The 23,801-nt window shown below is 41.2% G+C and overlaps 1 protein-coding gene across 1 annotated transcript in view; it reads right to left on the reverse strand.

Moving 5' to 3' along the window:
- Positions 1–23,801, reverse strand: part of SMURF2 (SMAD specific E3 ubiquitin protein ligase 2) — a 115,685-nt gene that overhangs the window by 36,483 nt on the left and 55,401 nt on the right. Inside the window, exons 2-7 of the mRNA XM_072991003.2 lie at positions 23,518–23,556; positions 21,937–22,045; positions 14,035–14,168; positions 13,767–13,832; positions 2,013–2,097; positions 484–567 (exon numbers count right to left, since the gene is read on the reverse strand). Of these exons, the coding sequence (XP_072847104.1) occupies positions 484–567; positions 2,013–2,097; positions 13,767–13,832; positions 14,035–14,168; positions 21,937–22,045; positions 23,518–23,556 (517 nt within the window). The remainder of the gene's footprint in view (positions 1–483; positions 568–2,012; positions 2,098–13,766; positions 13,833–14,034; positions 14,169–21,936; positions 22,046–23,517; positions 23,557–23,801) is intronic.

Genomic DNA, 23,801 nt, shown 5'->3' on the forward strand with positions numbered 1-23,801 from the left:
GGCATCATAGCAGAGCGGCAACTATTCAAAAATCAGCCAGTTTCTCTTTCCAGCTCCACTTCTCCCATGGTAACTGCGTTAATTTCCATGAGCAGCACTACAGAGATCTAGGTCACAAGGAAATACAATTTATTAAATATGAAGAATAATGCTCTATCTCCTTTCTATTTTGCTGCTGTCAGTTCTTTTGCCATAAAAGTCACACACACCACAGGAAAACAAAGGAGTTCCAGATGCAGCCAAATCTGAATTTCACCAAGATACAGGTTGCAGAACAGAAAGATTTATCTTATAGGAGCAATACTAGGGTAGATTCTCATAATGAAAAATGAAAAGATGAGCTGTAATGCTAATCGAGTGTGTGTTGCAGAACTGCAAAGAATAATGCTTAGGAAGTCTATAAATGGTGAGCTTCCACTGAATATGATAAAAGGTGTGGGGGCCTAGATTCCTTTACACACATTTTAAGAAAGAGATTCTTACCGTGTTGGCCGCTCCCACTGTGTTGTTCGTGTAATATGATTTAAATACTGAATTCTTCCAGATGCTGTCCTCCTTTCTTCCCACCTAAAATTTATAAAAAGACACTTTATTTATAATAAGTTTGTATCAATAAACTTTTTGAGATTATATTTAGATAAGAATTTAAGCTAGAGATTGGGTCCAGGTTTAGATGTGGAGAAGTGACTTGACAGAATTCCCTGGCAGTCAATCTGCCTCCTTCAAATGCCACACAAAAGCTTATAGGGTTAAATAAAGTGAGTTGTGGTACATTGGGAAGGGAATCCCTGCAAATTAAGTGGAGAGATCTTCCAGAAGCAGAGGTGTTCTGACAGGGGGGAAGGCAGATACTGGATCCAACCCAGTGTCTTAAATTTTTCCCTCATCCATGATACTTCTCAGCTGTAAATGTGGTCAAGTACAGAGAGATCAAATGCAAGAGAAATAAATACATGCTGCTCTTCTTATAAAAATTGAGTCTTTCTGAATTTAATGTGTGTCTACACATGTGTAAATGAACATACATATTCATAAACTTTGAATTACTTGTTAAAATCAAGAAGAAACAAAAATGAGTATGAAGCCAGTGAGATATGGAGAAATAACTTTAAAATTCAGTGTCTGTGACCTCATATGACCATGGGTTTGCAACAGTGTTTTCATTAAAGTCTCAAGACACATGGGGCAGTTATTAAACTGCCCCACTCCCCAATACCGTTACAAGTGTTAAATAACACTAACACCATGTTGTCTATGTGGGATTTGGGACGAGGGTTATGTCTTATCCTTCTATTTGCAAAATACGATTCTAGGTAGCCTACATTATTTAAAAAAACACCAAAAAGTTGCAACATTCTGTAAAAGAACGGAGTTAAACACAAAACAGAGAAAATTACAGCAGACATCATGCTCCCTTCCCATATTTTTGAAAAGAAATTTCAATAAAAATTGTTTGAGAAAATTAATCGCAACTTCCTATATTATAGTTTAAGAAACTATAATTAAAAAAATTGATGTAACGAAATATGAGAATGTTTGTATTATAAGAAGGATAAATAGAGAATCAAGGTTTTCTTTTATGCTTTGTAAATATACCGGTCCCCGACCCCCGTTTTAGGTTCCCAGGGTCCCTATGGCTACCTTTTGCCCTCAGACTCTTTGGGAGGGAGCCTTTAGAAGTCAAAAATTGCTGCTGGATCAGTGGAGGCAGTCCTGATCCTCCTAGTGGCAGTAATTCAGTGATGATTTTTTTTTTTTACTTTTAAAGGCTGCCCACTCACAGGTTCTGTGGGTTCCAAAGACCTCCTCAGAGCAAAAGCTAGCCCTAGAAAGTCTTGGACCCTAAAAGAGGGAGGTAGTAAGCTTTTAATTAGTTCAAATTAAGTGTTTCTGGTGCCTGATTCAGGTTACACCAGAAGCAAAATTGCCTAACAGGATTTTGCCTACTATATTTTTCATTCCATATACAGTATTTTCCCACAAAATGTTTTGCTTTTAAAGTATAAACTTACCCATCAGGTAAATCATTGTCAAACAGTCTACTGCAGTCCACAACTTGCCCTCCCGTTCCTATTCTGTCTCTGGACTGAAGACTTACTGGGGGGGGGGGAGACAGGTTGTAAAATATATTACAATTGTGTCAGAAGAAAAATCGCGCTGTTTACATATGTATTTTTAAAAGCCATATATTTCAGCAATTCTTAAAAAAAAACTTAACACATTTTAAAATACAGGCAAGTTCAAGTAGCCCATAGTCTCAAGAGATTTGTTTGCCTTCTAGCAGGAGTGGGCAAAGTTGGACCCTTCACATTTTGTTGCTGCAACTCTTCTTCACTGATCCAGCACAGGCAACAATATTTGGAGTGCCACACCTTGTCTACTGCTGTCCTATAGAAACCTAACAAACAATAGGACTACACACTGCTTCATATTCTGTTCATCATGAAAAAGATCAAAGGCAGGCATCTGTTAATTTGTATTTGCTATTATTAGGGGACGTAGTGGTGCTGCGGGTTAAACCACAGAAGCCTCTGTGCTGCAAGGTCAGAAGACTGGCAGTCATAAGATCGAATCCACGTGATGGAGTGAGCTCCCATCGCTTGTCCCAGCTCCCGCCAACCTAGCAGTTCGAAACCATGTAAAATTGTGAGTAAATAAATAGGTACCACCTCGGTGGGAAGGTAACAGCGTTCTGTGTCTAGTCGCGCTGGCCACATGACCATGGAAACTGTCTCCAGACAAACACTGGCTCCTCTATGGCTTAGAGACAGGAAAGAGCACTGCGCCCTAGAGTTGGACACAACTGGGCTAAATGTCAAGGGGAACCTTTACCTTTACCTAATTGCTATTAGCATTCTTCTGACAACTCTTCCTCCTTTTCTTCAGATTCAGGGCAGAATCAATAACATGATGGATGAAGGCCCATGTCTCAGCAGGCCCAGCAGCTCTGTCTCAGCAAGATTCAAGCTCTGCGAGTAGGTGCTGTGCTTAGAAATACTGTGTACTCTTGCAACCCCTCCCCAACAAAGGACTGAGTTGGTAAGCTGGGACTACTCTTGGAACTCGATTTGCCACTGGTATCTCAGGTAACCTCTGTGTCAAAAACTGGCTTGTATCACCTTAGGCTGCTGGTTCAATAGCACCAGGCCCTCCTGAAAAGAGGCAATCTGCCCACAGTAATGTAGAGTCTGATACCATCCAGGATTTTCTTCAAAAGAATGTTGGATGATAGGGACCCTATCTTTGAATACTGTAAAAGCCATCAGGCTATCTGCAGGGACCAGTTGGCAGGAACATTTCTTACTGCTACTGAAACAATTTAATGCCTTTTGGTCTGTTTCCAAGCACAATTTAAAATTCTAGTCCTTACTCTTAAAACCCTATATGACTTAGGACCTAGATAGATAAATTCAATTACAGTATGTCCCATAACAAGCTGCCTGTGCACTGCAGCCATTTGCCAGAAGCTCACTTTCGTATTCTCTGCCATCCAAAGGTGAATGGAGATGAGACAGAAAGCCCTCTCAATGGGGGCACCCTATTTGTAGAATTCCCTTTCTAAAGCAGCCTACCTGGCAGTCATCACCATCTTTAATATTTGAAGACTTCTCTCAAGAGACAAAAGATGCACAGAGCATCCCTACTTTTGAGATTTCACTAAGTATTCATAAGAAACAGCACTTTTATCATTGTTCTAGAATCTTAAAAAGTGGACTCTCCATTAATTTTGAATTATTTTGTCATTTAATATGGATTTGCCTCCTTTACTTGCTTGTACAGTGGTGCCTCGCTTAGCGAGTGCACCGTATAGCGATGTTTCCGTATAGCGATCCCTTTTTCGGGATCGCTATACGGAAACATACCCGATCTTCGCAATGGGGAAAACCCGCATTGCGAAGATCGGGTATTGCGGCGGCCATTTTGGAGCCGCCGAACAGCTGTTCGGCGGCTCCAAAATGGCCGCCGGAAGCCCGGAAATGGCTGCCGGCAGCCGTTTTCACGCCCTGCCCTCGCTTAGCGAGGGCGCGAAAATGGCTGCCGGCAAGGGGAATCCTCGCTGAACGGGTAAGTAAGCAAGGTATTGGAACGCATTAAACTAAGTTTAATGCGTTTCAATACCTTTTCCCTACCCGTTTAGCGACGATTCCGCATAGCGAGGGTTAATCCGGAACGGATTAACCTCGCTATGCGGGGCACCAGTGTACTTTGAAAAATTGAACAGCATTTAGATACTTGATTAACACTGTGCAAACAGAACCATTTACAGTATTACTTTAGTAAGATCTCACAGTAGTCATATTGAAGTAGACAAACTTTAAATACAACATAAATAGTTCAGATTTCCAGTAAAATATATACATGCACATTTAGAAATGACAGTTTTTATGACAACAATAATTCTTATATCTGAATTTTTTTCCACAGAATCATAATACATAAATCATAATATGGAACTTTGGTGTTCCAAGTGCTGTAAACAGCAAAATAAAAGCTGCCTGTAAAAGCCTAAGTAGCTCTGTTTACTTTATAGACAAGTCTGTCAAGAATGAAACTGAACACATGAATTTATTTGTGATTTCCATGGCATTAAGATTAATGTGCTTTTCCTAATCCTGTTTAGATTGGAAATGAAAGCTCATGTCTAGACCAAACCAGCATCCACCCCGTAAAAGATAATATAGAAACCAGGTCCCATTGCAGTCAAAAGACATGCCAACCTTCTGAATGGGCAAAGAGAGGCCTGCAACTTTATCTGCTAGAACCCACATTCTCAACCTAAAGGTAAAGGATAGATGTGGAAATATATAGATCAGATGACTCAAGTAATGATTTGATTCCTGCAAGTTTAATATTTACATCAAAGTCATTTTACCCACCTGTCCAAGAAAAAAAATTAAGGTACTGTTTGTATTGCTTTTCCAAAACAATTTCATTCAATAAATCTACAGAAGGTGTAATCGGGTAGACATTTTTTAATCTTTTGCAGATATCTCACACAAACTACTTTTAGGCCTTAATCCTCAGATTGCGCTTACATGTGCAAAATTTCTCACAGCTGCCTGCAAGATACGTAAATATTTAATGAGTAATGATTTTAAGCTATAGCTTTCCTTTACTCTTTCCCTCTGTTTCAGCATTGTGACTCCCTTATAAATTTAATCTGTACAGTGATGCCTCACAAGACAAACGCCCCATACAATGAAAAACTCACATGACGAAAGCGTTTTGCGAGTTTTTCAGTGACTCGCAAGACGTGTCTTGCAAAAATTTTCATCTTGCGAGGCGCGGTTTCCCATAGGAATGCACTGAAATTTAATTAATGCGTTCCTATGGGAAGTCACTTACCAGGTAGCCCCGGAGACCAAGGAGTGTCTGTAACAATGGTCCAGCACGCCGGCCACCCACGCTGCATTCATCCGCCTCTTTGGCACGTGGGGGGCTTCTCCCCCGGATGTTTGAGTCCGTTTGTTCTATTGGATCTTGGCGCTGTTTCCTCCTAAGGAGTGTGTGTGAGTGCCAGGATCCAATAGAACAGCTGAGAGGTGGGCAGAGGGGGCTGTTCTATTGGATCCTGGCACTGTTTCCTTCTAAGAGGTGTGTGTGAGCAGAGCGCCAAACAGCTGAGAGGCAGCAACCAGCGGAGATGACCAGGGCATGGCTGCCGCCTCTCAGCTGGTTGCCGCCTTTCAGCTGTTCGGAGCTCTGCTCACACACACCCCTTAGGAGGAAACAGCACCAGGATCCAATAGAAAAGCCAGACTCAAACATCAGGGGAGAAGCCCCGTGCAGGCCAAAGAGGCGGAGGCGGATGAATGTGGCGGGCGGAGGGGGGGCGTTCCTTGTTACAGATGCTCCTTGGTCTCCGGGGCTACCTGGTAAGTGACTTTTTTTGCCCATAGGAACGCATTAATTAAATGTCAATGCATTCCTATAGGAAACCGTGCCTCACAAGACGAAAATTTAACAAGACGACATGACTCGCGGAACGAATTATTTTCGTCTTGCGAGGCATCACTGTATTCTATTTAATGTCTTTTGCTGGTCATGGACTGTAATAATAATAAGCTAAGCTAAACAAAGTTACACCAAATAATTCCCTTTGCAAATCACTGCAAGTTGCATATTATGTCAATGAAACAGAGGCAATAACTGTGAAAAAAATTACTATCAGTGCTCATAAATTTGACTCCAGGAAGAAATTCTATTACAGATATGGTGGACTGAGTGGAGCAGTGTCTTTTGATTCACAGAAGGCAATGTGATCAAATGAAGCCTTCAGTAAACCTAAGGGGGAGGGAGATTATGTTTTTCTCCAATTTACTTTCCTTTTCTGTACCTGAAACATTCTATTCCAGAAGGTTGGGGAATCCTTGTAACTTATGAAAATTGCTTTCTTCTGCCTTCTATATATGGAAGACTAAATTGAATCTAGGAGTCTTATATGACTGGAAAGACATGCTAGCATACTATGCTCCATTTCTGTTTCCTTGTCTTTCTGGGGGCCCTTTCGGGACACTTGTCTGGCCTCACCTGTCAGGTTACACAGACCACAGGAAGAGAAAATGAAAACACAGGAGGAATTTAAGAAGAATCACAACTAAGAATGTGCCACGGCAGCTTTGCAAAAACATCATTACTAGCTCAAAATAATGGCAACTGCATTTAAGCGTACAGATGAAAAGACGGGTTCATTCGTTCGTTTACTCGTGTCAGACTCTTCGTGACCCCATGGACCAGAGCATGCCAGGCCTTCCTATCTGTGTCAATTTCATGTTGGTAGCTTCAATTACACTGTCCAGCCATCTCATCCTCTGTCGTCCCCTTCTCCTCTTGCCGTCATGCTTTCCTAACATCAAGGTCTTTTCCAAGGAGTCTTCTCTTCTCATGAGATGGCCAAAGTACTTGAGCCTCAGCTTCAGGATCTGTCCTTCCAGTGAGCACTCAGGGTTGATTTCCTTTAGAATTGATAGGTTTGTTCTCCTTGCAGTCCAGGGGACTCTCAAGAGCATTTAAGCATACAGATGAAAAGACAGGTTACTTACCTGTAACCATGGTTCTTCAAGTTTTCATTCTGTGAATTCACACAAAAGGGTTAAAACAGCGCCAGCGATGATCCTCTCGGAATGTTCTAGAGCTTAAATAGAAAAAGAAACAGTTTTAGGTTGCCTACACTGTGCATGCTCCACCCACCCAAGCCTCTGTTTCATTTATCCGCCACAAAAGGAGCCACATGAGCTGGACAGAACATTAATCTAATATACTCAATGACGGATAGTTGGGAGGCCGGGTGGGATTGTGTGAATTCACAGAATGACCACTTGAAGAACCATGGTTACAGGTAAGTAACCCGTCTTTCTTCATCATGGTCTTCTGCGAATGCACACAAAAGGGTGACTAGCAAGCTAACTCACCGAAAGGGGGGAGCCGTCACTGAAGGACGGATGTCAGCACCGCTCTTCCAAAGGCTGCCTCTCTTTTAGCTCTCAGGTCTAGTCTGTAATGGGTGATGAAGGTGGAGACGTTAGACCAAGTGGCCGTCCTGCAGATATCAGGCACATCAATACCACGTAACAAGGCTGTAGATGAGGCCACTGCTCTGGTAGAGTGAGCTCTAAGTCTTTTAGGAGGATCTCTGTGTAGAAGTTTGTAAGCCAATGAGATGGTAGAAACAAGCCACCTAGAGAGTGTTGAGGGTGACGCTGGTAAACCTTTCTTGCATCCAAAGTAGCAGAGGAAAAGTCTATTAGACAACTGGTACACTTTTGTCCTTGAAACATAAAAAGCAAGTGATCTCCTGACGTCTAAGGTGTGGAGCATGCGTTCAGTGTCGTTGAGAGGATTAGAGAACAAAGTAGGTAACACAAGGGGCTGGTTCAAATGAAAGTCAGTAACCACCTTGGGAAGAAAGGAAACATCAGTGTGCAAAACAACCTTCTCCTTAAAAAACTGTAGAAAGGGTTGGTCTACTCGCAGTGCAGCTAATTCGCTAGCTCTGTGGGCCAAAGTAATGGCTACCAAAAACAGAGATTTGAGAAACAAAACTTTAGGTCACATGTGGCCATCGGCTCAAACGGGGGTCGCATGAGAGCATGTAGGACTAACTGCAGGGACCACTGAGGAACTGGTGGATTAACTGGTGGTCTTAAATTTGTTAGACCTTTCAGAAAGGCCTTAACAGTTGGATGAGAAAACAGACGTGATGCAGCTGAGCCTCGAGGCTGAAAGGAGACAATTGCAGCCACGTAAACCTTCAGAGTAGATATTGAAAGGTTGAAGTCAAATAGGTAACAGAGATAAAGACACTGGGGATGAAACAAGACCCCTTGAAGTCGTAAATTTCAGAAAACTTTGCCATTTGTAACTGTACAGTCTAGTCGTAGATGGGTTTTTTGCCATGTTTAATACCTCTTTGATCTGCGGGATATCCTCCACGCATTCAGGTGTAGAGTATCCAGGTCTGGGTGAAGTATCTTGCCTGCATTCTGAGTCAGCAGACCAGGAAAAAGAGGAAGTTTGATGAAATCTTTGGCCATCCACACCAACGTGGGAAACAACAGCTGATGAGGCCAAAATGGTGCTATGAGAATGGCCTCTACTGCTTCACGTCCAAGTTTGACCAGTGTTCTCTGTATTAGAGGGAATGGAGGAAATAGGTATACCAGACTTACAGTGCAATGTATCATGAATGCATCCCCTGATGACCCGCTGCCTCGCTTGGCTCTGGAGGCATATAGAGGGCACTTCTTGTTGTGCTGAGTCGCAAACACATCCATCATCGGCCGTCCCCACCGATGGCAAAGGGCGTTGAAGACGTTGTCGTCCAACTGCCATTCGTGTGTCTGCCATGTGAGACACTCAGCTCGTCTGCTATCACGTTGTCTTCTGTCGATACATGTATAGCCACAGGAAAGACATGATGCCGACAGCACCATTCCCACAGAATCACAGTGAGGAGCAACAGGGACTTCAAACGTGTGCCTCCCTGCTTGTTGATATAGTACATGGCTGTGGTGTTGCCCGTGACTACCTGAACGCCACGACCTTGTACTAGAGGGAGGAAGGCCTTGTACGCCTTGATGATGGCCAGAATCTCCAGATGATTGATGTGCAGGTCGCGTTCGTGCGCTGACCATAAGGCATGTATCCTATGGGGTCCGCAGTGCGCACCCCAACCTACTGGGCTCGCATCTGTGGTCACCTGCACGGTTAGACGAAGGGGTTGGAATGGTCTTCCTATTTGCAGGTGAGGAGGATAGTTCCACCACTGGAGCTGTTGTGCCAGTTCCTGGGTTACTCGAAGACGCATGTGCTGACGATCTGTTATTGGGTTGAATTGTGACAGGAACCAAACCTGAAGGGATCTGAGTTTCAACCGAGCGTGAACCAACCCTGGGGTCGTTGAAGCCATGAGCCCTAGGAGGTGTTGAGAGTGTTTTGCTGTTACCCGTGCCCCTGGGAGAAATTTTCTTATAGCCTTGTGTATTTTCCGAATCCGTTCTTTTGGGAGAAAAATGCGCCCTTTTCTGAAATCTATTGTGGCACCAATGTAATTGATGACTTGTGAGGGAACAAGATGATATTTCTGATGTTGACTGTGAGATCCAGGTTGTACAGAACATGAAGTATGAATTTTGTGTCTTTCAGAGCATGACGTCGGGACCTGGAAACCACCAACCAGTCGTCTATATATGGGTACACCTGAACACCATTTAGACGCAGGTAGGCCGCCACCGGCGCCATGCACTTTGTAAACGTCCTTGGGGCTGTGGCCAGGCCGAATGGAAGGGCCAAGAACTGGTAAACGGTGTCTTAGAACAGGAATCTGAGGTACTTGCGATGACGGGGATGAACAGTTATATGAAAATATGCGTCCTTTAAGTCTATTACTACAAATCAATTGTTTTTGTTTAACAGGTGGATTATTGACACCAAGGTGACCATCCGGAATCGTCGAGGGCAAAGTAAAGTATTTAAAGTTCTTAAGTCCAGAATGGGTCTTATGCTCCTGTCTTTTTTGGGAATGGAGAAATATCTTGAATAAAAGCCGTTTGCGATGTCTCTTAGGGGTACCTTTTGAATGGCATTTTTTCGTAGAAGAGAAAGAACCTCTTCTTCTAGGGCAGGATCGAATGATGTATAAAGAACCTGCCCTAGAGGAGGATATTCTATAAACTCCAGCAGATATCCGGATTGAACGATGTTTAAAACCCATGAGTCTTTTGTAATGGTGGACCAATTTTTCAGGTAAGATGAAAGTCTTGTTGTGGGATTTGGTATAAACGTAATCGTGGTCGAGTCAAAGGTATTGTTTGGATTTTTTGGCAGGAGGTTTGTATGCCTGACGTCGCTGAGAATGTTGAGAGTGGTAAGTATTAGAAGAGAAAGCAGTATTGGAAGATCTAGGTTGAGACTGTGCCTTAAACTGCTTATATTGAGGAACCTGATAATATTGATTGTAAGGTTTCTTCCACTGATACCTATTATATTTAGGTTGAGGCTGTATGTAATAAGACTTGGCCGTCTTTGCTTTATGAAGTTCCTCAAGATGAGAATCAGTCTTTTCATTAAAGGGGCCAGAGGCATCGAACCGCAAGTTTTCAACCTTCGTTTTCACGTCCTCAAGGATGTTAGCCGCCCTGAGCCACACATGTCGTCGAAGGGTTACAGCAGACATCAGGACCCTGGATGCAGCCTCTACAGAATGTCTTGTAGATATTCTTAGACGTTTCGAAACAGTTTGAGCCTCCTCATAAGTGTTCAAAAACCCTTGTTTAACATACTCCAGCAGCATCTGTAATCCTGGCAAGATCTTAAACCATAACTGCTTCTGATACGCCCCTAAAGCGTTTTGATAGTTAGCCACTCTAAGCATGAAAGAGATCAGGGAATAAATCTTCCTGCCCAGTATCTCTAGTTTCTTTCCTTCCTTATTTGTGGGGGTGACATGGGACTGCCCTGTTGGTCTGGTACAACTGGTTTCCACTATTAACGAGTTAGGTATTGGGTGCTTGAGAAGAAATTTAGTATCATTCCCAGTTATACGATAAAGGTTTTCAGTACGTCTGGATAGTGGAGGCGTTGTAGAGGGCTGGTCCCAAAAGTCCTTAATGATGTTAACAAGAGCAGAAAGGTAAGACAAAGTTGGAGGAGGGGACCGTTCACTATTAATGTCCCTGAATATCAGATCTTCTTCTGGTGGGGTTGGTGCATCCACCTATAGTTTAAGAGCCTTAGCCAATCTAGCAAGCATCTGCAAATAGGAGGAAAAATCCTCAGATGGTGAAGAGGCATGAGGATCACCAGTGTCCGATCCAACAACTTCACCCTCAGGCAAGTTCTCCTTACTACCCTGTTGAGGCAAGCCTTCTTCAGACTCACAAAACCTCTCAGAAAAAGGAGCATCTTCATCAGAAGAAGGAGACTGCATCCTTTTATGAAGTCTAGCTTCAGAGATCAGCCCTTCTGGCATTGGCTGCTGAGATGGAAGCGCTGCCATTGACGTCGAAAAGGTGGAAGCAGGAGCCTCTGCAGGCTTTCCCACGAGCTGGGCAGGTTTCGTGGGTCCCTCGACCTCAAAATACCTTTGACGTCGGTGCTTTCTTGGCGGGGACAAAGACGAGGAAGAGGAGGTATACACATATTTCACCCTTCTTCGACGCGGATGCCTCTCCTGTGACGTCGAGGAAGAAGTTGAAGTAGATCTCTTCCAGTGATGGCGTTGATGCTTTCTACAGCTGGAGGTCGACGACGAGGAGTCCTCAGATCATGACCTATGCCGACGTCGAGAATGACAATGGAGCGATCGTTGTCGGTGTTTGGAAACATGCTTTGTCTTATGCGTGCATTTCCGTTGGTCTCGAAGGCGCCAAAGAGACTGAATGAGCCAAGGACGCCCGCCCAGTAGATACAGGGCTGTTAGGCGCAGACACCAAGCTTGCGGTGGCATTAGCAAGCTGACTTGGTGTTGGGGATTGAATCCCCAAAACTTGAGGTGGCTCAGTCTGTCTGGGAGGTAGAGAAGCGGCTACCTCCGACAGAGACTCCTTATCCCTCAATGAGTCTTCCATCAGCGGGGAAGGGAGGTGGAAACAGACAGTACTTCTGCAACCATGTCCAAATCCTTAACCAATTTCTTTTTTGTTTGCTTTGCAGCCTTGGGCGCTGCGGATTTTACAGCAAAAGATTTCTTGGAAGAAGCCAACTTCTTTGCAGACTTGTCCGAAGATTTCCCTGGAGCCTTGGTAACAGGTGGCTGAGCAAGGCTACTTGAAGTAGAGGGGTTAACGGCAGATGAAGGGAGCTCCATAGAAGATGGTTTGGAGGCCGCCAGAGCAGCATCCCAAAGATGATATTTTAAGCGCAGCTGCCGAGCTCTCAAAGCAGGCTTGGAAAACGCTTTACAGTGCTTGCAATTTTGATAAATGTGCCTCCCCAAGACAAAACTGGCACTTATCGTGTCCATCTTGGAAGGGGAGCTTCCTATCACATATAACGCACTGGCTGAAGGGACCAGAGGGGGACATAAGCTGTGAGGAGACAGTAGTCATGTCAAGCAGAGTCGTGAAATTTGGAGGGAAAAAACCGAGGCAACCAATTTGAGGGGAAAAACGAGAGCAAAGTCCAGTAAACCAGAACCAAGTCAGGGTAGGAGACAAGCAGAGTAGTCGGTAACACACAAAGGTCAGGAAAAAACCGTAAAAAGTCAAATATAGTCAAAAATAGCAAGAGCTCTATCCGAAAGGAACCACTTCGCACGGCGGAGAAATGGCTTGGGTGGGCGGAGCATGCGCAGTGTAGGCAACCTAAAACTCTGTTTCTTTTTCTATTTAAGCTCTAGAACATTCCGAGAGGATCATCGCTGGCGCTGATTTAACCCTTTTGTGTGCACTCACAGAAGACCACAATGAAGAATCTCTCAATACTGAATAAGGTTACATTTCATGCACACCACCCTGATTCCATTCTCTCCTCAGAACAACTTGCCTGAGTAACAGGAGAGCAGGATTCTAAAGTATACCCATTTTCAAATTTAGTTGCTAACATCTGTGGTGTTCTAAGCACTAATTTAAGGACAGTGGTGCCTCAACTTACGAGTGTCCCAACTTACGACCATTTCAAGTAACGACCAGCTCCAGCCACAAAATATTGCTTCGACTTGTGGCCGGAGCTTTGAGTTACAACCAAAAAAGGCAGGGAAAAAAGGCGAGGAATTCAAATTGCTAACCATTGGTAGGCTGCTTCTTTGTAGCTCTTTTGCCCCAACGGTAAGAGTGATTGTGATTGGAAGAGGCTTGGGACTGCCTGGTAAGGTAAGGTGCTGGTTTCTGCTTTTTAAAAACTGTTCTGGGTGGGTTTTGCAATGTGGTGGTGGGATTATGTTTCTATGCTGTGATGGGTCTTGCAGGGTTTGTTTGCTTTTTGTCCCCCCCCTCCGATGGGTCTTGCGGAGTTTGTTTGCTTTTTGCTTTGCTTTTTCTGCATTTCCAAAGGGTGTTGCACTGTTTGTTTGCTTTTCTTCTCCCCCTCCTTTGGCCAGAGCGGATTAATTGTGTTTCTGATGGGTCTTGCTGTGGTTTTTCTTTTCTTTTCTTTCTTTTTGGTGATACTTTTCTTTGGCCAGAATGGATTAATTGCATTTCAATGCATTTCTATGGGAAATAGTGCTTCAACTTACAACAATTTTGAGTTACGACCGGAGTTCTGGAACCAATTAAGTTTGTAAGTCGAGGCACCACTGTATACCTTTAAAGTACACAGCCACTTACCTACTATCTGTCCTCTAACAGTATCATTGTCATTTGGCCCAAGTTTGCACAGATCCAACCTCTGATCTGCAAATACAAAGAAAAAACAGAGGTATATTTTACCACATGCTAATACCAGTTATATCCTGAGATACGGCAAATTATTGCTTAAAGACTGTTTCATGCTCCCAGAGATCTACACAGAGACAACTTCCATGTAATACAAACTCCAAACAGACTCTCTAAGTTTGATCCCAAACAGAGAAGTATTAGCATTCAGTCTACTCACAACCAGTGTCTTTAAGGCGGTTGATAACATTGGAAAGAAGTCTCACACAACCCAGAAAACCGGCTCCCTGCTTTTTATGGATTTTCTTGTGATTCCATACGCTGATCGTTATTGAATCTGACTTTCCAATGTATCTGAAAAAAGGAAAAGAATCAGAACAATGCAAATTATGTTGACATATCGGACAGTTTGTTTTTGACTGTAAAACATTTTTGAGGCTAAGAAGAGTAAACATGGTGTCATATTCACAGGAACTGCATGGTACAGATTGGTAAAAAGATTACTGAGTAATTTATTTGTAAAACAGAATTTATGTGCAGAAATTTCAAAGGAGCTTTTCAGAATGTCTTACATAAATCAAGCATTGCCAAGGTCCTTTGGCTAGACAATGACAGTATGTCTAAGGGGAAATGGCTGGTATATCACAGGATGTTTAATTCTGGGGGGAATATAACATTTAAGAATTACGGTTGTCCCTGAGAGACGTTTAGCAGTCTTCTTCCATTACATATTCCCCCGTCAGTACAAAGATCCAAGTATTCCACTTACTGAAACACATCCTCCTACACTCACCCATTCCAATTATCTACTTCCCCTTTCTCTACAACTGCAATACATCTTTTATTATCTAGCCATAAATGAAGCTGTCAAGGCCCAGAGATCAAAAATTAAAACCACCTTCCAAGACTTACAGTGGTTATTCTTGTCAAGTGGCTGTCTATTTAACCCTTACTCTCACCCCACCTCTTTCCTGTATGCCGGCCTTCAACTAGCATGCTTACTAAGATTTCAAACAACTGCCTGCAGACAGGAACAGAGAACAAAAATATGGCAGGGGACGCTGATTCCATACCTGCGTGACTCTAATTAGAAAAGGAGGGAAAACTAAATTTATATTAAAACCAGCAGAGTTTTGTTTTAGATAAAATTATTTTATCAGCATGGATGCAGATTAATGTAGTGTTCTCACAGGTCGTAGTTCAGCAAGGCCACTTCAATACTATTCAGAAGGCAAGAGTACCAGGTGAAGCACAGAAAAACTGAAATTTACAGCTGTTGCAAATTCTATTTGCCTGCTGCTCTTCCTACACCATGGACACCATGAAATCTTCTCCAGTGCTCTTAAAAAGCATAGAAACTTTTCCATATCATGGAAGGATCTAGTAAATTCATTTAATTGAGAAATTCCTATTGAGGATTTACACTGGTGTAAATTTAACAGTGTCATATTCACAGGATCTTATACCAAAACTCAAGCTTAAACTGAAGAAAGTAGGAAAAACCATTGGGCTACTCAGTGTATAATCTATACCAAATCCCTTATGAATACACAGTGGAAGTGAAGAACAGATTTAAGGAACTCAATTTGGTGGACAGAGTACCTGAAGAACTTTGGATGGAGGCTAGTAATATTGTACAGGGGGCAGCAACAAAAACCATCCCCAAAAAAGAGGAAATGCAAGAAAGCAAAGTGGCTGTCCAACCAGGCCTTACAAACAGCAGAGAAGAGAAAGGAAACCAAATGCAAGGGACATAGGGAAAGTTACAGAAAATTGAATGCAGACTTCCAAAGAATAGCAAGGAGAGACACGAGGGCCTTCTTAAATGAACAGTGCAAAGAAATACAGTGGTGCCTCGCTTAACGGTTACCTCGTTAACGACAAATCCGCTTGACAATGAGGTTTTTGCGATCACTTTTGTGATCACTTTTAATGGGCGATTTTCGCTTCCTGACAATCGGTTCCCTACTTCGGGAACCGATTCTTCGCATTACGACGATCAAAATAGCTGATTGTCGGGTTTCAAAATGGCCACCTGCTGTGTAAAATGGCTCCCTGCTGTGCTTTAGGATGGATTTTTCGCTGCACAGGAAGCAGAAAATGGCCGCCCTATGGAGGCTCTTCGGTGGACACTGGGGTATTTAGCTCATTGGAACGCATTGAATTGGTTTTCAATGCATTTAAATGGGCTTTTTTATTTCACTTGACGAGGATTTTGCTCTACAGTGATTTCGTTGGAACGGATTATCCTCATCAAGCGAGGCACCACTGTAAAGGTAAATAATAGAAAGGGAAAAACAAGAGATCTGTTCAAGAAAATTGGAAATATTAAAGATAGTGTGGCTGCTGACCTTGAGCCAGACATCCTGAAGAGTGAAGTCAAGTAGGCCTTAGAAAGCATGGCTGACAACAAGGCCACTGGAGGTGATGGCATTCCAGTCAAACCATTTGAAATCTTAAAAGACATTGCTGTTAAGGTGCTACACTCAATATGCCAGCAAGTTTGGAAAACTCAGTAGCGGTCAGAGAACTGGGAAAGATCAGTCTACATCCCAATCCCAAAGAAGGGCAGTGCCAAAGAATGCTCCAACTACCGTACAAGTGCACTCATTTCACATGCTAGCAAGGTTATGCTGAAAATCCTACAAAGCAGGCTTCAGCAGCATGTGTACCGAGAACTCCCAGAAGTACAAGTTGGATTTCGAAGGGGCAGAGGAACTAGAGACCAAATGGCTAACATGAGATGAATTATGGAGAAAGCCAGAGAGTTCCAGAAAAAGATCTACTTCTGCTTCACTGACTACTATGCAAAAGCCTTTGACTATGTTGACCACAACAAATTATGGCAAGTCCTTAAAGAAATGGGAGTGCCTGACCATCTTATCTATCTCCTGATATTTCTTCCGGCAATTAAGATTACCAGAAGAAATATCAACAACCTCAGATATGCAGATGATACCACTCTGATGGCAGAAAGTGAGGACGAAGTAAAGAACCTCTTAATGAGGGTGAAAGAGGAGAGTGCAAAAAATGGTTTGAAGCTCAACATTAAAAAAAAAACCACTAAGATCATGGCCACTGGTCCCATCACTCCTGGCAAATAGAAGGGGAAGATATGGAGGCAGTGACAGATTTGACTTTCTTGGGCTCCATGATCAGTGCAGATGGAGACAGCAGCCATGAAATTAAAAGATGCCTGCTTCTTGGGAGGAAAGCGACGACAAACCTAAACAGCATTTTAAAAAGCAGAGACATCATCTTGCCGACAAAGGTCTGCATAGTCAAAGCTATGTTTTTTCCAGTAGCAATGTATGGAAGTTTAAGCTGGACCATAAAAAAGGCTGACCGCAGAAGAATTGATGCCTTTGAATTGTGGTGCTAGAGCAGACTCTTGAGAGTCCCCTGGACTGCAAGGAGAATAAACCTATCCATTCTGAAGGGAATCAACCCTGAGTGCTCACTGGAAGGACAGATCCTCAAACTGAGGCTCCAATACTTTGGCCATCTCATGAGACGAGAAGACTCCCTGGAAAAGACCCTGATGTTGTGAAAGTGTGAAGGAAAGAGGAGAAGGGGATGACAGAGGATGAGATGGCTGGACAGTGTCATCAAAGCTACCAACATGAATTTGACCCAACTCTGGGAGTCAGTGGAAGACAGGAGAGGCTGCCGTGCTCTGGTCCATGAGGTCACAAAGAGTCGGACATGACTTAATGACTAAACAACAACAAAAATTAACAGCATATATTGCTGTGACATATTGCTGCTAATTAATGAGTTGCTATTCAGATTCCTCATCATACTGCAAACTGTTTGATTGACACACAATAAGTAATGGAAACAACAACCTGTTAATTAGAAGCAATTCACTGCCACAATTTACCTAATTACATTTATGCTGGTCTAAATTCCAGGCAAGATTCTGGCCAGTTTGTAATGTGTATATATTGATAGGTAGATTTAGCTATTGCAATATTTTAGTAAGGTTTAGCACTCACTATGTGAAACAAATAATGCTTCTGTGTCATGTCAGTTCAAAGGATTTCAGAATTGTTGAAGGCCACAATGTTGCAGCTTCTAGAATAAGAGCCATAGCAAATACTCTTGCCAAATAAAGAATGCTTTTCCAAAGGAAGCAAAATATTCCTTTCATGGATGAATTCAGCTTTGCTGGAAAAAGGTTCTTCATCTAGCCTATGGTGTAGCTGAAGGCAGATAAAAGTGTCGAAACCTTTATTGTGGGTAGACTGGAAGAACAGCCCACTGTAAAGAACAGTATTTTGCATTTGTTTCAGATCAACCTGAAATAAGACTCCAACATAAAAATAGAGATATGAATTCCTGTTATTAAAAATGACCACTGAGATTTAATCCTTAGCTGACTCATATACAGTAATTTACCAAAACTGTGACCATAACTGAACTGTTGCATATCACTCCTAGTACTAATTCCTTGATCTTGTATCTTTTGGCAGAGAGAATGGCAGTGTTTTGGGTGTGGAGCATGCATGTTGTATGTACAAAGATATAAATGTTAGAAACCCAGTAACCCAACTCCTGCTCAAATACAGAGAAACAGAGCAGTGAATTTGCTTCTTCACATTTGATTTTCAACAAAAGGGTTAATCAATTCTGTGGTACATCCAGTCAAAAATCACTCAACTGCTAGGGCCGATCTCTATTTAGGGGGGGGGGGAAGCAGCTGCAATCAGGTGGGAAAAACTAAGCTGGAGAAGCTTACTTTGCTAGCACAACATTTCTAGCGCACAAAGCAAAAACTGAAAAAATATTGACTTCTAATAGTCTCTCACACAAACTTCTATATTCTGCATTCTCCTTTTACAACAGTAAGATCATTTAACCAACAGTCTCACCAAATGTAATAAAAAATATGAGAAAGTCATAAGGAAAAGCTTCTGTATTCAAGATGATGATATATGGATTACACTTTTTGGAACAAATACTAGATTTTTCTAAACAGACTGAAGATCAGAATCTGCAGACAAATTCTACTAAATATAATCTCTGTTATATCGTACCATAATTGAAATTAAAAACAATTATTTTATTTAAAAACTCACAGGGAAGCAATACTGTACTTCTATTAGAACCAGCAAATATTAATTGAAAAATAATATGCAATACTAAAAATTACTACAGTTAAGTGTGTAGAATTCCACATTCTCATAATAAATCTGAAAGCTCTGTTTTACAAATAAATCACAACAAATAAATTTCACACTTAAGAGGGAATACTCTCATTGGAAGGGGTATGGGAGTGTTAATTTCTTTGCTAAACGTTAAGCCAGGATCTTTCATAACCAAAAGCCACCACTAAGCCAAGAGACAGCCTTTTTTCCAGTCATTGTGTGTGTGTGTGTTTGTATGTGTATGATTTAAGTCTGTATTTTTCATCCTAAAACAAAAAAGGAAAACCGAAGGATTTTATATTACACCACTTCTAAGAATGTCACATATTTGCCCCTTCCTCTGGCTGATCACCACTGTTCTGCAGCCACAGAGACCAAGTGGGCATTTTGCCATCGAGACACTGTTATCCTTGGCGTGCAAGCTATTTCCTGTAACAATGAATGTGTCATAAGTCAAAGACCAGCGTTCCCATGCAATAGTGTGTTGTCAGGGTAAACATTATTACAGTGCCTTCAGAATGTACTAAATGCTTATTTTCAGAACAGGATAGTGAAGCAAATAATCTTACAGACTGCAGGATTAATCACTAATATTTGGCAGAATACTGCATTCTATCGTTATTATGGTATTTCCTAGTCTTCTGCAAAAGAAAAGGAATACTAAACATCTCTTAAGCATAACGAATCAGGGAACTGAAAAAATGATTTCAATTATATGCATTTAAATGACACAATGAAAAAGCAAGCAAAAAAATTCAAGCCACTTGATCAACAAAGTTTACTCAGTGAGATTTAGTCCCAGATGAATGTATATAGCCTGGATCAAGGGAGCAAGGTACTTTAATTACATGCATTTAAAAAGCTATCGTATTTAAAGATTTCAAATCTAAGACAATACTAAATGTTTCCAGGAGGAAAATGGCATTATCATTCAAATTAAAGGATAGTTGGTAAGTACCCTCAACCATATCTACTGTTTTTAATTAGGTTTAAAGACATGCAGAATTACAGGAAAGCAAGACTCTTCACATCTTTTTTTTTCTCTTTCTTGGAGGACAGATACATAATATAGTGGCTGGCGACTAATTTCAAAGATTCGGACTGCTTGCCATCCAACCTTCATACTGATCCAGAAATATAAATATGGGCAGAGGTTGTCATGATTCTCTAAAGAAAACCTTCTATCTTTATTGAAGTGAGGGGACCCAAGCCCAACACATTCGCTGTTTCATATATAATACAGATATTACAATCACACAACTGCAAACAATTACAGATCAGGCTAAAACTTGATCACAGGGGCTGAAATCCTGTTGTACAACTCCACCGGTGATGGTGTCATCACTTGGGAACATTAATATTTTATTTTATTTTTAAAATGTATTATCCTTTCTTTCAGGTTCCAAAACTCCCTATGGAGCCCTTTCACCTGAGGAAACTTGTGGGAGCCTTGGGGATAGATTTATTATTGCAAAGCACTGCCTGTGGTCTGGCAGCAGGACCATTGCCAGAAATTTCCTGGCATTACAGACTTCCTCACTCCCCTATCCCAAGGCTCTCAAAGGCTTCCCCAGGACAAAAGGGATCCCTAGGGTGCCTTAGAATCCATTTGGGGGGGGGGGGGAGAGGAAGTTTTAAATGAAACTGAAATAAAATATTAAAATCACCATTGATAATGTCATCACTATTTACACAGCCAATTAGCCACTCTTTCCCCTACTGCTATTTGTATGTATTTAATTATACATTATACAGAAGCAACAGTGTAAGAACAGTCATCTTGCTTTACTCAGTGGTTTTCCTTCTGTTCACATTCATTATGTCTTAGTAGGCTCCAATACAATTACAGTAGATGGATACACCTGTTAAAAAGGAGCTGGGGGAACAAATGCTGTTTTGCATTTTCCACCCTGCTACCACCTTTGTCAAGCAAGAAAACAGCTATTTTAATCTGTCAAATAAAAGACAACAAAATAACAAAGACAAAGAAAAGTCAAAGAAAACAACAAGAAGAACATTAACACTTTTCCATCAATTTTCTGACTGCACTTATTTAAATTCTACAGAGACATAAATAAGCCAAGACAACTCTAAATTGATTGGCATATTGATAGCCACTGTAAGATGTATTCTGGAAGGTCACTGTGAGACATGAGGCTGTTGGTTAGTTTTTAATTCCACAGGAATCCATCAGATTATGGGCAGCTAATTCCAGTTTAAGAGTTAACATAGTAAACATGAGCTATATCCCAAATGAATCTGTTTCTTTCTAACCTCTTAGTGAATCTACAAATATTGGTGAGTTTCTTGGCTGTCATCTCACCTATACTTGAATTGTACCAATTCTGCTTGTGTTTTGCAGTGCTACACTATTTCAAGTCCATTTACCATTAATAGAAACATGACAATGTCTCTAAATAAAAGAGTATCTCTAATTGATTTAGCAATGTAAATTGTGGGTCTAAAGCAACCTATTAAACACTAATACCTTCAATTTTTGACAACCCTTCCTTCGAGAAATTTACTATGTGCAGCAAGCCCAACATACTTGCAAACACAACACCAAATGTTGACATCGTCTCCAACACAGTGAGGAGCATGATAGCTGAGTAGAGAGATTCTTAAAGGAAAAGTACGGGGTTGAAAAGAGCATACACGTTCACTTCACATTGCCATTTACCAACTGACATGAGAATAACAATATACAGCTCTCCAATTAAGCTTAGATTTATAGATACAGCATAAAAGCACCACATAAGAACTAGATAGCATTAGTGTGTTTCAGCTTAAAAAAAGAGGTAAACTATGCAGAGAAATTGAACAGAACAGCTAATAAACTCTTGGACATTTGTAAAGTCTCAAAATAATCATCAGAGTCTACCTCATTTCACAAATTTCTATTCTATTGTTGAATAGAAGGTTATAATTGGTGAAGTCTGGCTATAGTTTGATCATTCCCTATTGACACCTACAAGTCATAATGCTGATTCCACTTTGGATCAAGGGTATTCTTCACAGTATCTGTAGAATGGCACTGGCCAGATCCGTCAACCACCACTTTAGCAAATGGATCAGGAAGCCCTGTCAGAAGGGAGGAAAAATACATAATAGGGTGGGCGTATAATTAATTTATAACATCTTTGTAATGACTGATCGCCATTTGTCAAGTTTTGTGTAACAAGCACATAATTCCTCCATGTTTACCATGTTTATTCTGTTAACAAGAGCAGGACTCTAATTTTTGGACTTAATTTGCTTTGAGAAACTCTGAGCCATTTCAAAATCTGTTCCTATATCAACCATCTTCCATCTTGACAGCACCAATGCATTTTCAAGCACTGTAATCTAAAATAACATTCCTAAATGGGAAAAAATCCACTACCCTTTCTCTCTAAGGAAATCTGTAAGAATATCTATACTCTTATCTGTTTGTTTGTTCATTACAATGTACATGTCACTCAGAGTTTGTTTATCTGGACTCATGACATGGGTAACTCAAGACACAGTAGGCCATCATCATGAAAACTAAAAGAAAATTGATTTTTTACAACTTTTTCACAACTCAAACATTATGAAGACTTTTTTTCTGTCACTCCAAAATCAACAGAAAGGGAAACTTCTTGAGTCCTCTAATTTTGTAGCCACAAATTAAGCTTTAGTTTAATTCATAAATGCTCTATACTATGAGGACACAAAAGAACCCAAACCCTTTAACGTTATCTCACACAAAATAAATCAAAATGAAAACCAAGTGAAAACACTTCTTGCAAAGGTCTACTACTCCATTCTTCAACTGCTCTTATACCAACCTTTCCTTCAGCCTTTTAAATTCAAGAGATCTCCTAGGTATTCTGTGATAACAGCTTCTTTAAAGGGAAGCTGTACAAAACCATTTATGTACAGTATCTGTGTAAAACATACAAGCAGAGCCTTTGGATCAAGGCTTTGAGCTTTAGGTCCAATTAAAATATATTATTGTTCTATGTTTAAATTTTGACACTGATATCTAGACAATCTAGAAAAATGAAAATTAATTATTAATCTTACAAAATTCCTTTAAAAGAATGCAGATTAGTTAGGCATGTCAAAAATAGAGGTTCAGAAATACTGTATTTCAAATACAGCAGTATCAGTACATATCATCCGTGCAGCCCATAGAGCAAGAGACTCTGGAACTCGCTCCCAGAGTAGGCTAGACTGATCCCATCTTTAATGTTCTTCCCCAAGCAGGCAAAGACTTCTCTCTTCAGGCAAGCTTTCTCTGAGTAAATGGATGCCAAGTGGGGTTTTGAATGTGTTTTGGTGTTGCTTATGTTTCTGGTACTGTATTCATTAATTCTTTTAGAATTTCATACTCATTGTTACTAACTTAAATACTGTCTTTTAGTTGTAAGCAGCCTTGGGTCCTTTTTTAAGGAAAAAGGAAGCCACTCCAACTAAGGTTATATCAGGGGTCTAAATGCTTGATTCTGACACACTGGAGACAATGCCGAGAAACAAGGAAATGTTATGCGAGACAGATTGGAGATACAAATGCAGAAATATTTACTTACGGAAAAAATCCTTTTTCACCAAATTTTTTGCACAGAGAACTGCAAGAAAAGAAAACAAGACACAATAAAATTCTAAGTTTTAGTCTGTAACCAAAGCATTTCCAAACATTCAGTAGTAACAGTACAATTATGTTTACTCAGAAGAAACTCCTGCAAAATTTAGTGGGGTTTATTCCTTAATAAGGGTTCCTGGTGTGCTAGAGTGGATAGAGTGATGGACTAGGATTCTGGAGAACAAGGTTCGAATCCCTGCTTAACCATGGAAACTCATTGGGAGAATGGAA

The sequence above is a fragment of the Pogona vitticeps genome, chromosome 2 (assembly GCF_051106095.1).
Source record: "Pogona vitticeps strain Pit_001003342236 chromosome 2, PviZW2.1, whole genome shotgun sequence".
NCBI lineage: Eukaryota > Metazoa > Chordata > Lepidosauria > Squamata > Agamidae > Pogona > Pogona vitticeps.